Source organism: Spermophilus citellus (assembly GCF_964194105.1).
Source record: "Spermophilus citellus genome assembly, chromosome: 2".
NCBI classification, from domain to species: domain Eukaryota; kingdom Metazoa; phylum Chordata; class Mammalia; order Rodentia; family Sciuridae; genus Spermophilus; species Spermophilus citellus.
The window spans coordinates 249,541,542-249,558,403 of NC_138183.1; the positions used below are offsets into that span (position 1 = coordinate 249,541,542).

General features: G+C 56.1%; 2 protein-coding genes across 8 annotated transcripts; one reads left to right on the top strand and one right to left on the bottom strand.

The window, feature by feature from the left end:
* Positions 1–205: 205 nt before the first annotated feature.
* BAD (BCL2 associated agonist of cell death) lies at positions 206–9,136 on the bottom strand (the record flags this gene model as incomplete). Of its 5 annotated transcripts, none has more annotated exons than XM_081279640.1 (5): positions 206–647; positions 1,315–1,505; positions 4,819–4,881; positions 8,349–8,552; positions 8,941–9,136. In XM_081279640.1, the coding sequence occupies 5 exons, from the start codon at positions 9,134–9,136 to the stop codon at positions 522–524; spliced, it is 780 nt and encodes a 259-aa protein (XP_081135766.1). In that variant the 3' UTR covers positions 206–521. The 5 variants fall into 5 exon arrangements, with proteins under 5 accessions (XP_081135766.1, XP_081135765.1, XP_081135768.1 ...); XM_081279639.1 differs by having other exon boundaries at positions 4,795–4,881; XM_081279642.1 differs by lacking the exon at positions 8,941–9,136 and adding an exon at positions 8,839–8,918 and having other exon boundaries at positions 4,795–4,881.
* Positions 9,137–9,437: 301 nt separating this feature from the next.
* On the top strand, positions 9,438–13,412 carry GPR137 (G protein-coupled receptor 137). Of its 3 annotated transcripts, XM_081279636.1 has the most exons (8): positions 9,438–9,574; positions 10,638–11,009; positions 11,088–11,137; positions 11,846–12,071; positions 12,192–12,341; positions 12,455–12,583; positions 12,718–12,836; positions 13,120–13,412. In XM_081279636.1, exons 2-8 carry the CDS (start codon positions 10,653–10,655, stop codon positions 13,277–13,279), a joined length of 1,191 nt encoding a protein of 396 aa, XP_081135762.1. In that variant the 5' UTR covers positions 9,438–9,574; positions 10,638–10,652; the 3' UTR covers positions 13,280–13,412. The 3 variants fall into 3 exon arrangements, with proteins under 3 accessions (XP_081135762.1, XP_081135763.1, XP_081135764.1); XM_081279638.1 differs by lacking the exon at positions 9,438–9,574 and having other exon boundaries at positions 10,560–11,009; XM_081279637.1 differs by lacking the exons at positions 10,638–11,009; positions 11,846–12,071 and having other exon boundaries at positions 9,443–9,574.
* The last annotated feature ends 3,450 nt before the right edge of the window (positions 13,413–16,862 follow it).

Here is a 16,862-nt window from a genome sequence, read left to right on the forward strand (position 1 = left end):
CGCCTGGCAGTCTTTGGGGCCCAGTCGCGTCGCCCCACCCCAAGGTGGATCTACTTACTGCCTTGACCCTTTCCCCGTATTTGTCCCTGGATGTCACCCAAACGAGCCTGTTTCCTGCATGTGTAAGCTGGGGGCATTTTTTTAAACGTCAATGATAGAACCATCCTGGTCCAACCCCAAACGACGTACAGAGGCGACGCGGCGGCACAGGTGTGACTTTTATTAGCATGTAGGTCGCTGGGCCCACAGCTTCCCGGCGGAGGAGAGGGCCTTGGCGAAGAAATAAGGGTTAAATCCCGGCTCGCAGCTTGGGCGGGGCCGCCCAGCGCCCGAGGGCGGGGCGGCCAGCCGTGGGCGGAAAACCTTCAAAACTTGCGTGGACCTACCCTCTGCGCTCCCACGCGCCTCCCAGCCAAGGGACAGAAGGGTCCCCTCTGCACAGGCCTGCGGAGACTTCCGCCCACACCCAAGATGGTAGCCAACGGCGACAGGAACCGGTGGAGTTCGGGATGTGGGGACGGTCACTGGGAGGGGGCGGAGCCTCGCCTCCCCAAGTTCCGATCCCACCAGGACTGGATGAAGCGCGTCCAGCTGGAGCTCTGCCGCATCTGCGACGCTGTGCCCGCGCTCCTCGGGCGAGGAAGTCCCTTGGGGTGGGAGGAGGAAAAGGGTTAAGTTAATCGGCTTACCCAGGCGGACCGAATCAAGTACCTCCATTTCCGGAACCCAGTGTAGAGGAGATCCGGGGAGATGTAAAAGACCACGGCCTCCAGCATGTCCTGTACCGAATGGTTAGGGAGCCAGCCACAGAGGACGCTTAGGCCCTCAGGAATGGAGACTGGTTAGAGCCAGAGCTGGGGACTGGGAAAATGCCTAGGGATCTAAGTGGAAGAGCCAAATATCTAGCACCTAGAAGATGGGACCGCAATTCAAGAATTGACATGTCCCCACCCAATGGCGCACGCCTCTAATCCCAGAGAGGAATTACAGGGAGGCTAAGGCAGAGGATTGAAAGTTGGAGACCAGCCTCAGCCATTTAGCCAGATAGTGTCTCAAAAAACGGGGGGCACTGGGGATGTGGCTTGATGGTCAAGGGTCCCTGGATTCAATTCCCAGTACCCCTCCCCCCCCAAATTGAAGAAATCCCAAGAGCCCTGACACCCGAAAGAGGCGGTCCAATGATTTAGGACGCGGAAGGAACTTGCGGGTAGGAGGCGGTCCGGGACTACTACAAGTCCCAGCATGCCTTGAGACATGGAAGGGGGCAGGCGGTTCGAACTACAGGGCAACGCATGCCGCAGGGCCAGCGCTCACCTTAAAGGAGCCCTCGAATTCGTCGCTCATCCTCCGGAGCTCGCGGCCGTAGCGCTGTGCAGCCCAGAGATTGGGGGGCGCCGAGCGCGAGCGGCCGCGGAAGGGGCTGGGCTCCTCTTCCATCCCTTCATCCAAATCGGTATCTGCGGAGTACGAGCTGTGGCGACTCCGGGTCTCCGTAGCCCCAGCGCCTGCAGAAGGGTTAGCGGGTTGGGGCGAGGTAAATCTCTGCTCCTCTGCGTCCCCCTAGCTGCGAAACCCTCCTGTGTAAATGGAAGGAAGCTCGGGGGCTTTTGTGGGAAATGAGTTAAGGCCTCACTAAACCCGCACATCTTTGCTAAGTGCCAATAAGGGTCGAGGCCTTTTAGCCCATTAAATAAATGATTTTACACTGTGCTTGGAACTAAAGAGGCAGTGGTTGTAATTACTAGGATTAGGGAGGCGTCCTGCACAAGATCTGCAGGGGTCTCCAGAGGATGAGAACCTGGCAGCAACACTGATGCATCCTTCATCACATCTGCTTTGAAGAAAATGTCCAGAACTGTTGACTTTTCCTTTTTCTGTTTTGGTACTGGGGATTGAACTCAGGGAGGGACACTCGACTACTGAGCCGTATCCCCAGCCCTATTTGGTAGTTTATGTAGAGACAGGGCCTCACTGAGTTGCTTAGCATCTCGCCATTGAGGCTGGTTTAGAACTCCAGATCCTCCTGCTTCAGCCTCCCAAGCCTCTGGGGTTACAGGCATGCACCATTATGCTGGGCTGTTTGTTGACTTTTTTGATGTGACTTTTATGGAACACTTACTATGCATTAATTCCCTCCTTATCTTCCTAACCACCCTGAGAGTTGAGTACTACCACTGTCCCCGCTTTACGGATGAGATGACTGAGGCTTAGAGAAGACTTATAAGCCCTGAGGCTCGAAGTCCCTAGGTTTGATAGAATCCAGGGTCCACTGGGATGGACCTCATTCCTTGTCCAACCATCTTTAACTCTGAAACAACTTCCTCACCTTCACGAGGGCCTAATCCTAGCCTTTACTCCCAGCAGGTGTAAAAGAGTCACACCTAATAAGGAGTGTGGAGATGCTCTGTGAATGGCCAGCACTGTAGGTCAGTATATTCAGAAGGATCTCTGTAGTGAGGTCTGATCTGGGTACCGTGTGCCACTCTTGACTCCTGCCAACTATACCTTTGCTGCTCACACCAAGACCTAGGAATACTTCCAGGAGCAGAAAACCCAGAGCTAAGACAGCCTGGGGCATACACTTGGCATTCACAGACAAGGATGTCAGTCAGGAAGTCTTTGGAGGAGGGAAGATTTAGGCCAGGTGTGGAAGCTGGGGTGTATCAAACAGAACATCTCCTCTCTCCAGACAGAACCCCCCCCCACTTAGAAGAGGGTGGGAACCAAAAAGGCCCACCCTGAGGTCAGGCAAGGGTACCTCAAACCCTCAGAAGAGCCAGATGGAAGTAGCTAAATCAGGAATCAACTGGGATGAGGCTGGAGTGCCAGGAACAGAAAAACTCCTGATAAAAAATGGGCCTCTCCGGGGCTTGAGTTGTGGCTCAGCTGTAGAAGTGCTTGCCTCGCATGTGGAAGGCACTTGGTTCGATCCTCAGCACCTCATAAAAATAAAATAAAGGTATTGTGGGCTGGGGATGTGGCTCAAGTGGTAGCGCGCTCGCCTGCCATGCGTGCGGCCCGGGTTCGATTCTCAGCACCACATACAAAGATGTGTCCGCTGATAACTAAAAAAATATTAAAATTCTCTCTCTTTCTCTCTTACTCTCTCTTAAAAAAAGGAAAAAAAAAAGAAGGAAAAAAAAGGTATTGTGTATCTATAACTAAAAAAAAAAAAAAAAAAATTCTTAAAAAATGGGCCTGCCTGCTTTTCATTTCTATGGGACGTGGGCAGTGGAGCAGGGATCAGTAATTCTGTGGGTTCAGCCAGGACATGTTACTGCTCCGGGACCTTGAGCCCGTTGGGGTCTTGGTGTATTTCTCTGTGAAATGGGGGCAGTCCCTGTCTCCCAGGACCACTGGGAGAACACAGGAGAGCATCCCACCCTGTCTTTGCACAGTGAGGCAGACACCAAATCCTCCCTATCTTACAGATGAGGAAATAGAGGCACTGAGAGGTTAGGAACTTTCCTGAGTCACAGTGGCACACCCTGCCTGCCACCAAATGTCCAGGCAATGTCAGCTTCTGAGAACTCAATATTTGACATGTGCAAGTCACCTGAGTGATGACTTTCCAATGAGTAGTGCTAACATTATCACTCTCCCAGGAATTAAGACAAGCAGAAGAGGCCTGGAGGATAGCTCAGCGGTAGACCACTCACCTAGCACGCTGGAGGCCCTGGGCTGGATCCCCAGCACCACAAACACAACAAAAAACAAGCATAAGGGGCTGGGGTTGTAGCTCAGTTGGTAGAGTGCTTGCCTCACATGCACAAGGCCCTGGGTTCAATCCCCAGCCCAAAATAAATAAATAAAAGCATAAGAACACAAGCTAGGACAGATTGGATGTTTCCAATGTATGAATTCATTTAGTCCTCATCCTGTGCTAACAGGAAATTTCCTCACAGTCACCATTTTACAGAGGAGGAAACTAAAGCAGGACAGGGTAATTTGCCCAAGATCATATAGCAAGTGGCAGGGATGAAGCCAAGTGTGGTGGTGCAGGCCTGTAATCCCAGCCACTCCAGGAGGCTGAGACAGGAGAATTGCAAATCTGAGGCCATCCTCAGCAACTTAACATGGCCCTATGGCCTTAGCCAGACCCTTTCTCAAAATAAAACAAAAAATGGATTGGGGATATGGCTGAGTGGTTAAGTGCCCCTGGGTTCAATCCCAGGTACCAAAACAAACAAAAACAGCTCAAAGCCTGTACTATGGGATGGAAGATTCTCAGCAAAGCCATGAATTTGGCAATATCAAGCCATGCCATCATCAAAATGATGCCCATTTGCATAAAATGAATTATTATTTTGTAGTACTGGGGATCAAATCCAGGGGTGTTCTACCACTGAGCTATATCCCCAGACTTTTTTTTTTTTTTGTACTGAGGATTGAACCCAGAGCACTTAACCATTGAGCTACATTCCCAGCCCTTTTAAGTCTTTGAGACAGAGTCTCACTAAGTTGTTTAGGGTCTTGCTAAATTGCTGAGGCTGGCCTCAAACTTGTGATCCTCTGCCTCAGCCTCCTGAGGAGGTGGGATAATAGGTATGCCTCACCATACTTAGTTGGGAAAACCAAAAGTATCTGTTTACTGGGGCAGGGGGGCGGATCCAGAAGATTTTCTGTGAACTCCCTAGGGAAAGAGGTCAGGTGTGCCTAAGCCAATTTCCCCTCTAGGGGAAGGGAGTGCTAGAGCCTGGGTGGATACCCAGTCCTGCCCACTCAGGCCAACCACCTGGAGTTTAGCCTGAGGCGGGATAGGGTGTGGGAGGGGACTGTGGCCTGGCAACTCACCTCCAGCTGTAAGCTCTGACTTACCCCCCAGGTTTCTGGGCAGCAGGTGGGGCCCAATACTTCCACCTTCCCTCGGCCACAGGCTCCCTCATAAAAACAGAGCAGTTCAGGCACTTAGAAGCTGTGATGCTTCCCACTAGGCAGGGCCAGGCCTAGATCCCATCTTTAGGATGCTAGGCCTTGCAAGCCCTACTACCCTGCCCTAGGAGGCAGAGGTTGCGGCCCCAGTGCTCTGTCCCACCCTGACCAGTGGCCTCACAAGCCATCAGCATCCTGTAGCCCCTGTGGGCTTAGACAGCAGGCCCCCACCCTGTCAGAGGGGATGAAATCAGAAAGCTCTAAGATGGGGGATGGTTAATATTTTCTGTCAAGAGCTAGGAAGCAAATAGTTCAGGTTTGGTGGCCACAGTCTCTGGGACAATTATTCAACTTTACGCTCACAGCTTGGAAGAAGCCACAGCCATATGGAGCTGACGGTACATTGCGGTGTTCCACTACAGCTTTATTCGGGACACTGAAAACTGAATTCTATGTAATTTCCCTTGTTAAAAATACTGTTCTCTGGATTTTTGTCCACTATTTTAAAAAGTGAAAAATCGCTTGATGCAGTGCCACAAGCTGTAATCCTGGCAATTGAGAGGCTGAGGGGAGGATAGTAAGGTCCAAGCCAGCCTCAGTCACATTTAGCAAGATTCGTTCTCAAAATAAATACCCAGCTACTTGGGAGGCTGAGGTATGAGGACCATTTGAGCCCTGGACATTCCCAGGTGCCCCAGGCCCAGCAACTGCACCTCCAGCTTTAAGCTCTTCTCGGCCCATTCTTAGATACAGAGATTTACCAGAGGCTGTGGTCTGCCAGCCCCTGTTGTAAGCCCAACTTTAGCCCAACTTCAGCCATCTTCGCTTTAAACCTCCAGTGGGTCCTATTGAAGGTTTTTATTGAAGCCCATGGAGACACAGGACCGCAAGTGCTTCTGCACCTTCCCCTCCGCACTGTTGGTAAGCAGGCATCAGGTCCTTCCTGCAAGGGAGGCCACCTGAACTCCCATTTAACAATCCAGCAGGGCTGGGGATGTGGCTCAAGCGGTAGCGCGCTCGCCTGGCATGCGTGCGGCCCGGGTTCGATTCTCAGCACCACATACAAACAAAGATGTTGTGTCTGCCAATAACTAAAAAATAAATATTAAAATTCTAAAAAAAAAAAAAAATCCAGCAGGAGCCCAATGGCAGGAAATAGAAGGGCAAAGAGATCCAATGTGAGCTGCCCTGCCCAAGTAGAAGGTTCCAGGCCACACAGTACAGGCAGGCCACTGGTCCTTGTGATCTTTTTTTGGAAATCACTTGCTTTTAAGACACTGATTATTAAATCAAACTGAAACATTTAAACTGGGTGTGGTGTCACTAGCCTGCAATCCCAGCTCCTCAGAAGGCTGAGGCAGGAGGATCAAAAGTTCAAGGCCAGGGCTGGGCTATGGCTCAGTAGTAGAGGGCTCACCTACCACGTGTGAGGCACTAGGTTGGATCCTCAGCACCACATAAAAATACATTGTATGCACCTATAACTAAAAAATGAGTATTACAAAAAATAAAGAATAAAATAAGTAAAATATAGGGGGCTGGAACTCTAGCTCAGTGGTAGAGCACTTTCCTAGCATGTATAAGTCACTGAGTTCAATTCTCAGCAAGGCATATAAATAAAGAACAATAAAGGGGGCTGGGGATGTGGCTCAAGCGGTAGCGCGCTCGCCTGGCATGCGTGCGGCTCAGGTTCGATCCTCAGCACCACATACAAACAAAGATGTTGTGTCCGCCGATAACTAAAAAATAAATATTAAAAAAAAAAAAAAGAACAATAAAGACTCATTGACAACTAAAAAAATATTATAGCTGAGCGTGGTGGCACACACCTTTAATCCCAGCAATTTTGAGAGGCTGAGGCAGGATGATCCCAAGTTCAGGCCAGCTTGTCTCAAAATAAAAAAATAAGAAGAGCTGGGGATATAACTCAATGGCAAAGTGTCCTTGGGCTCAATCCCAGCACCAACAGAATTTTTAAAAAGCTGTGTGCCAGCCTGTCAAAGCAGCAGCTTGGGAGGCTGAGGCAGGAGGATCAAGAGTTCAAAGCCAGCCTCAGCAAAATCAAGGCCCTAAGCAACTCAGTGAGACCCTGTCTCTAAATAAAATATAAAATAGGGCTGGGGATGTGGCTCAGTGGTCAAGTGCCCCTGAGTTCAATCCCTATTACCAAAAAAAAAAAAAAAAAAAAAAAAAAAATTTTTTTTTACTCAAAGTCCCCACAGACTGAGTGGGGCCTCAACTACCCTTCCCCACCTCCCTCCCCTGGGAGGCACACTAGCTTGAGGCAGTCTTGGCACCTGGGCCTCCCCATCTGCTCTTCCCTGTATCTGGAAAGGTCTTCCCACAGACATCGGAATGGCTCACCCATAGCCTCTTCCAGCCAGGCCTCCATGTGGCTTCTTCCCAAGAACCACCCCAGTGACTCTGCCAGCCCCCAGGACTGTGCTTCTCTGTACTCTCTTTTGGGCTCCGACCCAGCACACACCATCTTCTAATGCATTCCGTGTTTCCAGCCTATCTCCCCCACCTCAGTAGAATGTGTAAGCTCCACGGGGCAATTACTGCTTCCCGCTCACTAAGGCACCCCAGCAGCCAGCCCGCATGTGGCACATATTAAGTTCTTACCATGCAGCAGAAGTGAGGGCTGAGGATGGGGAGGGACAGCCAGGTAAGGGTAGAGAAGGAGTGGGGTGTGATCAGAAAAGCAGCAAGCTGGAGATGTGGACGTTAAAGCAAGTGTGGGAGGCAGAGCAGGAGCCACAAATGGGGAGGGGGTTGTTCAACTTCAGAGGGCCATGACCTGACTTGGCTTTCACAAGACCTCTCTGCTCCAGGTGCCAGCCCAGTGCCAGGCACCAGGGAGATGCAGGCTACTGAGAAATGTCCAGGCCCTCCTGTGCCCATCCTTCCATATGACCCCAGTGTTTCCCAACTCCCACACCAGTCACAGAGCCTGGGAGGGCTGTCTTCCACTTGGGGATCAACTGCCCTTCCCTGGTACAAGGGCAGCTCCCTATGGGTGAACATCAGGGTGGAAAAGCACACACCTACCTGGTGGAAGGCTCTATCCCAGGGAAAGGTGGCACCCTGTGGCAGGCATCAAGCAGTCTTCCAACCCACCTCCTATTTAGGTAATACCAAGCACGAGTGACCTTAGGAGAGTCACTTCCCTTTCTGGATCACTGCCTGCCTTTCACCGATTTCTGTTCCTGGTCCCGTAACAACAGATGCCCTTTTTGAGCATTTACTATGCACCATCTCTATAATCAATGCCTTCTGCACATTCCTGCCAATTAACTCAATAGTACTACAAAGTGGTGGTGATTGTTTGGCTTGCAGAAGAGGAAACCGAGGCTCAGAGAAGTTAGGAACTCCCCTCAAAGCTTTCAGTGAGTGTGGGTGCAGCTGAAGTATAGGGAGTGACTGGGCTGAAGGCAAAGTGGATAGGCAGGTGGTGTCAGTGGTGGGGAACATACCTCCATGGTTGCTGCTGCTGGTTGTCTGCCGCTGCTGGTGACCCGTGTCCCTGGGGAGGCCTGGAGCCAAGCCGCAACCTGGTGGTTGATTCTTGTAGGGGCCTGGCCAGTCCCCTGCGGGGCTGGGGCCCAGGCCCCCTTCTGCGAAGCTGGAGTCTTCCTGCTCACTGGGCTCAAACTCTGGGATCTGGAACATGCTCTGGGCTGCGAGGACAAGATGACAGGTAGTCAGGGTGCAAAACTGGGGAAACGGCAGCGGTGGGAGACAAGGGACAGGTGTCCCTTTCTCCCTCTAATACCTTAGCTCATTTAGGCCCGCCGGTCCTTCCAGGCCCTCATCTATCTACTGCATCTGGTCGGGCAGGGAGCTCAGGGAGTTGCCCAGGACCTAAATCTCCCCTCGGGGCCCAGGTGCTCGGGAGCAGCCCCAAACCCCTACCTAGGCCCCGCCCCTCCCCGCCCTGCCGGTGGTTTGGCGCACAGGTCTCACCCCAAGCCCGTTCTCAAGGCCCCTGACCCGGGCCCGCCGCCTCCCTCTAAGTACTGAAAGTGCCCGGCCCAGGTTTCCTGGGTAACGGGAACTGTCACCGACCTGGTCCAATCAGCTCTCGGAATGAATCGCGGGTTGGCCCGGAGGCGGGGCTACTCCAGGCCGGGTGCCACCCTCGCCGCTGACCTGCGGGTCCTACCGCCTTCCTCCCCGGTCCCTCCTTCCTCTCCGGTCGCCCTGACTTCCTCGCGCCTGGAGCGTGCGTGGAAGCGATGAGGGCTTTTTCTGGGATCCCCATTTGGAACCTGGAGGCCTGCTTCTGCGGACGAATCCTTCAGCTCCTCAGGGCCTTAATTTCCCCAGTGTAAAATGGAGATAATGACACCTCCCTCGGGGGCCGGTGAAAATTTTGTAAACAGAGTGGTGATTACTGTGGATGAAAGCACTTTGTAAAGCCGTAATTGACGCTCAGCCGTCGGATGCAATTATTGCTGCTGTTATTGCTTCGCCTGGACCGGGTGATCGGTCGGGAAGTCCCACTCTCTCCTCCTCGCGCTGCCCGCATCTGGGACCCCTCCCAGCGCCATCTCGTGAGCACTTAAGATAAGAGAGGGCGCCTCCTCTCTGGCAGGATGAATGCCCGGGCGCGGGAGAAGCGACGGGGGCCCCTGTGAGAGCGAGCCGTGGGGCTCTCGGAGCTCTGCGGCTGGCAGACAGCGTGCAGGAGGCCGGCCAGGTGAGCGGGCCGGTGCCCGGGGCTTGCGGGCCCGCCGGGGGCGTCCGGAGTCCGCGGGTCGGGGCTCAGGGGGCGGGGCCGGGGCCATCTTGGCTATGGGCGGAAGTTTCCTTCAGAGACTCAGTGAGGGGAAGTGGTTGTCGCCCCCACCCGGGCGGCGTGGTCCTAGTTTGAGGATAGGGAATTTAAGCGTGGGAACGGGCGGTGTTCCAAAGAAGCAAGGGCCGGCAGCCCAAGGCACGGCCCATCCTGGCGCACGTTGGGTGCGGCGGTGCCTCGGCGTCTCAGCCGCTTGCCGGCTCCCGTAACCCCGGGCACCCGTTGGTGGCGCAGCCCGCGCCGATTCTCGAAAGGTTCCACGCCGGGCGGGGCGCCGGGCTGCGGAGCCAGGGCCGGCCTCTGCGCAATTTGCGTAGCGAACGATGCCCGCGCAGGCGCAGGAGGGGGCGGAGCAGCGGGAGCCGGGGAGCTGGAGCCCCGGGTCCCGGCGACCGGAGTCCGCTCCCCCAGCCGCGGCCTGAGGATTGGGCATCGGTCTTTCCTGTCCTCCGCGGCTGGAGGGTGGAGGCGGTGGGCGGGGGAGAACGGCTGGATTCTCAAGGACCGACAAAGAAGCCCCCATACGGATTATTGGAGGAGAGAGAGCCCCCAAGCTTGGGGAGGGGGAGAGCCGGGCGTTGGGCGCCCCCGCAGCGATCACTGCCCTAAGCTGACCGGTATCGGCCGGCTCTCCCCCTCCTGCCAGGCCGACTTGAGCGACCAGAGCCAGGGACTCCTCTCCTTCAGCCTCTGCATCCCCGCATCCCCCTGGCTCTGAGGCCAGCCCAGGGAGAGACACCCCAACCCCCCACCTCCTTTGCCCAGGAGAGGACTGCCCTTCTACATCCCAGAGCCAGGGGCCCAGGTTGCCTGTGTCTCCCAAGGCAAGGGTCTTTCTGTTGAGGAGGAAGGCCCTGGCCAGCCACAACTTCTATCCTTCTGAGTTCCCATCTCTGTCACTGCACCCTCCCTATTTATTTCCCTGCCCCCTTGCCAGTCCTCCATCTCTTTCTCTGGGATTCAGGCCTCCTTCCCTGACATGGAGAGTAACCTGTCTGGCCTGGTGCCTGCTGCCGGGCTGGTTCCTGCCCTGCCGCCTACTGTGACCCTGGGGCTGACCGCGGCCTACACTACCCTGTATGCCCTGCTCTTCTTCTCTGTCTATGCCCAGCTCTGGCTGGTGCTTCTGTATGGGCACAAGCGTCTCAGCTATCAGACGGTGTTCCTGGCACTCTGTCTTCTCTGGGCCGCCCTGCGTACTACCCTCTTCTCCTTCTACTTCCGTGACACTCCCCGAGCCAATCGCCTGGGGCCCTTGCCCTTTTGGCTTCTCTACTGCTGTCCTGTCTGCCTGCAGTTCTTCACACTGACGCTCATGAACCTCTACTTTGCCCAGGTAATTGTGGTAAGGGGTGGGGGATGAGGGGAGCAAGTCTCAAGAGCCCAAAGGAGTGATGGGCATCTCTGCTCTCAGGTGGTGTTCAAGGCCAAGGCGAAGCGTCGGCCAGAGATGAGCCGAGGCTTGTAAGTATTGGGGCACTGGTGGGCTCAGCCCCAGGTCAGGGGCAGGGAGAAGCCTACTTTTCAGGGCTTAGGCAAGAACAACACAGGGAATGTTTGTGAAAGAGCTTGGAAAAGCTAAAGCACCTGGCACAGATGGCTCAGCAGAGGCTTGCATACGTGAGGGTCGACAGTAATAGAAACAGTTGTATACTGTGAGGGGAAAGGACACCAGTGTCATCCATGGTGGAGAAAGAGCTGGAGGCTCCAACCCATGGAAATCACAAAGCCCAGGTGCACTTCTGGGTGACCTTGGGCTGCAGTACCCCTGTCACTGCACATTGTCTTCCAGATCATAAAGAACTTTCACAAACATCTTTCTTTTAACAACTTACCTAAGAAGTTCTTATCTTTATTTGCAACTTGAGGAAACTGAGGCCCAGCCAGATAAAGGAGCGTGTTCAAGGTCACAGAGCTGGCAGGAAGCAGAGCCAGAGCTCAGATCTAGACTTCTGACTTCCAATCTGGTGTTTCTTTGCAAGATGCCACAGCTATCCCTCACCTTCTGACCTCTTTGGGCCTCAGTTTCCCAATCTGTAAAACTGGAAGAGCAGGTTTCAGCCTGGATGATCTGAATTCTGACAGACACTGGGGTCTCCTGAGGGCGGTAGTGTGGTTGGTGAATGCCAAGGGCAGTCCATGGTCTGAGGCTGACTGTGCTGTGGGCTGCAGGCTGGCCGTCCGAGGGGCTTTCGTGGGGGCCTCGCTGCTCTTTCTGTTGGTGAACGTGCTGTGTGCAGTGCTGTCCCGCCGGCGCCGGGCACAGCCCTGGGCCCTACTGCTGGTGCGTGTCCTGGTGAGCGACTCCCTCTTTGTCATCTGCGCCCTCTCTCTTGCTGCCTGCCTCTGCCTGGTTGCCCGGCGGGCCCCTTCCACTAGCATCTACCTGGAGGCCAAGGTAGGGCCACAAGTCCTGTTGCACAGGTATCCTTGGGGATCTTTGGGCAGTGGTCATCAGGGTACAGAGGAAGTTGGGAGCCTCCTCTCCCTGAGGATCCTCTGTTGTCATCCGTGCCAGGGGACCAGTGTGTGCCAGGCGGCTGCAATGGGTGGCGCCATGGTCCTGCTGTATGCCAGCCGGGCCTGCTACAATCTGGCAGCCCTGGCCTTGGCGCCCCGGAGCCAGCTGGATGCCTTCGATTACGACTGGTACAATGTTTCTGATCAGGTGAGTATTAGGCCGTTTACCAGCTGTGGCACCTGCTCTCAAGCTGGCCTTGCTCTGTCATGGTGCTACTCGAGTGGGATTGCAGACTGGCACAAGCTCCTGCCTTCCCACAGGCGGATCTGGTAAATGACCTGGGGAACAAGGGCTACCTGGTGTTTGGTCTCATCCTCTTCGTGTGGGAGCTCCTGCCCACCACCCTGCTAGTGGGCTTCTTCCGTGTGCATCGGCCCCCGCAGGACCTGGTGAGGATCTCCATTCCCCTCGATGGGGCTAGTGGAAAAGAATGGACCCTGGGAATCCTGGGCAGGGGTCCGGGGACACCTGTGGGGGATAGGAGAAAGCACTGACGACAGTGACATCCCCCCCACACACACAGAGCACCAGCCGCATCCTCAATGGGCAGGTCTTTGGCTCCCGTTCCTACTTCTTCGACCGAGCTGGGCACTGTGAGGACGAGGCCTGCTCCTGGGAGCATAGCCGGGGGGAGAGCACCAGGTAGGAGTCCTTCCTGGCTCCTGGCCTGCTCCATCAGCGGTAGGATTGGAGAGCCATGTCCCCCCAGCCCCCACCTCACACCTAGCCGTTGTTTCCCCATCTGTTTTAGGTGAGGCCCCCTCTGGGTTCCTAGTGCTAAGTCCTCCACCTCCGTCCCTGGATGCAGTTTACCCTGGACCCAGGGGGGCTGGGTTGTAGGGATTCTGAGCCTCTCTTCCCTGCCATTCTCATGAATGTGGCTCTGGTCACTGCTCTGGGACTGACCCTGCTTCTCTGCCTGCAGCATGTCGGGCAGCCTAGGCTCTGGCAGCTGGTACGGCGCCATCGGGCGTGAGCCAGGCTGGTGTGGGGGCAGCCAGACGAGGACCACTCCTCTGCTCTTCTCCCAGGTGCCAGGACCAGGCGGCCATCACCACAGTCTCTACTCGACCCCACAGACGTGACCCACCTTGTGCTCCCCCCCAGAGCACTCAGACCCCAGTCCCCCTCACCCCAGGCCCCTGTGCCACGTTTATCTGCCGCTTCTTGCCCAGAATCCTGGGGGCCATGACAGCCACCCACTCTGGCCGGCTCCTTGCTGCTCCTGTTGTAGTGAGCTAGTGCCGTTGCCCCTAGGATGGGAGGGCACGGCCCTAGCTGCCAGATGCCTACAGCGCCCTGGCATGACCTGCCACCTCCGCTTCCACACTGGAGCCAGCTACCTCTCCTGTGCCTGCCACTCAATAAAGTGTCTGTTGCCCCTCTTCCTTTCACCTGTTGCATCTATGTTTTGGGTTGTTCTCACCTTTGCCTGTGTGGTCACAAGCTGATCAGACTCTGGCCCTTAAAGTGGGCTGCTGGGCTAGACAGGGCTATTCACGTCACCAAGGCTGGAGGGCACAGAGAGGGAGGGATCTGCAGCCATCAAGGGGAGGCTGCACATGCTTTGGTTCTAGAAGCTCTTCTGGGGTAGGTTCCTCCCGTTCCTAACAATTTCTTCTCTTTTGTAATATCTTCCTCAAGATTCCCCCACCCCCGTGGTTCTGAGAATTGAACCCAGGGGTGCTCTACCACAGAACTACATCTCCATCCCTTTTTATTTTATTTTGAGATAGGGTTTTGTTAAGTTGCCCAGTCTGGTCTTGAACTTGTGATCCTCCTGCCTCGGCCTTCTAGGTAGCTGGGATTACAGGCATGTCTTACTTTTTTTTTTTTTTCCTTTTTTAAAATGGGCTCTCACTGTATTGTCCAGTCTGGCTCTGAACTCCTGGACTCAAGCAATTCTCTGGCCTCAGCCTCATCGCAGGTAGCTGAGACTACCGGTGTTGTGTGCCACCATGCCCAGCCCACAACATCTCCCTGGGGCTGGGGCTGTAGTTCAGTGGAAGAGCACTGGCCTAGCATGCACAAGACCCTGGGTTCAGTCCCCTGCACTGCCCTCTCCCAAATCGCATATTTTATGAAGCTGAAGCCTTCCATCTTTTGGTCAGGAACTAAAGCCCTTCTCCTGAGCTCCAGTGCACTGTGGTTATGTGACTGGTGCATCAAAGTGATGGGATTTGTGGAGGCCTGGTTGGTTTCTCTCTCACCACTCCTAACCTAGCCTTCAGGTGCCAGGGCTCAACGAGGACTGACAGAGAAGGTGTTGATGTGGGATAGAACAGTATCTGGCTCCCAATGAGGTGTGGGTTTGCCAACATGGGTGGGCTGCCTGGAGGATCCCCTTCTCTGGCTGCCCTAATAGCATAATCCCTGCTCTGTTCCTGCCTCCCTGGCAGATCTGTCCGGTAGCTGGGAGTTATTAGAGGTCTGATTCTTGAGGGTTCCAGCTCCTGAGAATCCCCAGGGTCTAGCACTAGCTTGCCTTGAAACCTTGTGCTTAGGGTTGTTCTGGGGGCCAGGCCTGCAGGGCCCCTGCAGAGCTCCTCTGAGAACCAGAGAATTAGATGGAAGTTGGACAATCACTTTGCATTGAAAGGAAAGTTACTGACATTTCTAGGACACTTGATTGGGGGGCCAGGCTCTGTTTTGAGCATTTATAAACGCTGACCTCTCCAATGCCCTGAACAGCACCTGAAGTGATAATTAATTATCCTTTTTCTGAAAGTGTGAACAGGGACACTCCAGAGAGCTTGCTAACCTATCCAAGGCCCTACCAGTAGGGGGCAGTGGGCCTTAAAGCCCAGGTCTAAAATCTCTCACCATGAGGGCAGAGGACCCCAGGAGGCAAGAGGAGGGTCTTGGGTGAGCCCAGAGGTTGTAAAGAAGTGGGTGAGAGCAGGGTGAGGGAAGGTTCAAGACCCCCCAGCCTTGGCTGTTCAGACAGATGGAAGATAATACTGGCACCTGCAGCTTAGGCCCCTGGGGCTGACTCCTGGGCATGGCCTTGGAAACCAAGGGCTGGGGAGAGGAGAAGAGGAGTAGGAGAATGCCCACTCCAGTGACTTCTCAGCTGGGGCCCAACCCCCATCATTGGCCAAATTCAGGTGGCCTCATGGCCAAATCCACTGAGCTCAAGGGACAGGCTGTCCCCAGGGATATAGACCAGGGCCCTTCCCAATCCTGTAATGGGCTTGGAGGACGCCAGGAGATTAGCGTGGTTCCTGTGGGCCAACTGATGCCCAGGCCAGGGCGGCCACTGGCCACACTGGGCTCTTGTCTGAGATTAGAGGGTTGGACCCAGAGCGACCCTTCTCAGGCTTTTCTGCCATCCACTGTCGCCGGCTAGCGAAGATCTGGGAGCCAGGCGGCCGCAGGTACAGGGCTTAGTGCGAGAGTGGTGGCGGGGAGCGCCGGTGGCTAGGGCGCGGCACTGAAGAGAGGAGCGGCGCTGGAGGGGTTAAAAGCGGGAGGAGGGGGCTTCAGGCGGGGAGGGAGGGGGTCCCAGCCCGGGCGGCCGCCCGCTCCGCCCCTGCTGCCGCCGCCGCCTCCGCGGCCCAGCCGGCACCGGCGAGGCGGCGCGGGAGCCCCGGCCGCAGCCGTAGCGGGGCCGACAGTAAGTGCGGGGCGGGCGCAGGGATGCAGGGAGGATTCCTGGGGATCGGTGCCCGGAGGGGGCGCGTGACAGGCCCGCTGGACGCCCACCTCCGGCGGGTGGACACCTCTGGGAGGGGTGCTTCCGCGTGTCGCGCCGCCCGTCACGCTCCGAGGCGTCGGCGGGAGGACGCGGGGGAGGCGGTGGGAGCAAGCTGCGGGAGTGCAGCGTGTGGGGTGGAGGGCGCTGCGCGGTGGCCCTGGTCGGTGTGTGTGCGCACGTGTGCGTGGACCTTCTGGGGTACCGAGGCACGGCGAGCTCTCCCATGGGAGTTCAGTGTGCCCAGGGTCGACGGGAGTGTGCCCGCGGAGTACTGCGTGCAGCCTGGGCAGTGCGGCGGGCTGGAGCCGCAGGGTGAAGCGTGGGCGCGCGGGTCTTTGTGCCCGCGTGTGGTGGAGCATGTCAGGGCGAGTGTGTGCGTGTGTGTGGGCGCCGCCTCCTGCTGTCCCGGGAGCTGTCAGCTGTCCGGGGGCTGCTGCATCGGTCAGGCCCTTCCCGCCCCGCGCCTGGTCCCTTCCAGGAACCCTCCCTCTCCTGGCTCTCAGCCTCTCCATGCGCTGCGGCTGGGACCCGCCCCTGGGTTCCTCGAAAGTCCGGAGGGGTGCTGGAGGGGACCCTAGAGGCTCCCTGCCTGGCCCGTCGCAGCTACCCTGGGAGCCAAGAGAGGCGGGAAAAGAGGGAGGCGCCGCGAAGATGCTGCCGCAGCCACAACGGGCGAGCAGTGCATGGACCGTCCGCGTCCCCGCCCTGCGCACCCAGCCTCGCCTCCCCCTCTGCCTTCCTGGGAAAGCCGGTTCCCTACGCCCCCGCCCCAGGCCTTCGGCATTCCTCATCACCCAGCCTCTCCCGAGGCAGGCTGTCTCTCCTACCTTCTCCCTTCCTGATGCCCTCCTTTTCTCACACCCTGGAGCCCCTGGACAGGGGCTGAGGGCCAGGCAGTGGAGGTAAGAGCGAGGGTGGAGGTGGGAGGGCTGGGTGTTCCTTCCTACTAGTCGGATTTGAGGGGGTACAGC

Bases quoted from the DNA above. Each gene is read 5' to 3' on its own strand.
- GPR137 (XM_081279636.1), top strand. From the start codon at position 10,653: ATGGAGAGTAACCTGTCTGGCCTGGTGCCTGCTGCCGGGCTGGTTCCT. The intron at 11,138-11,845 runs GTAAGTATTGGG...TGTGGGCTGCAG, and splicing joins CCAGAGATGAGCCGAGGCTT to GCTGGCCGTCCGAGGGGCTT. The intron at 12,072-12,191 runs GTAGGGCCACAA...CATCCGTGCCAG, and splicing joins GCATCTACCTGGAGGCCAAG to GGGACCAGTGTGTGCCAGGC.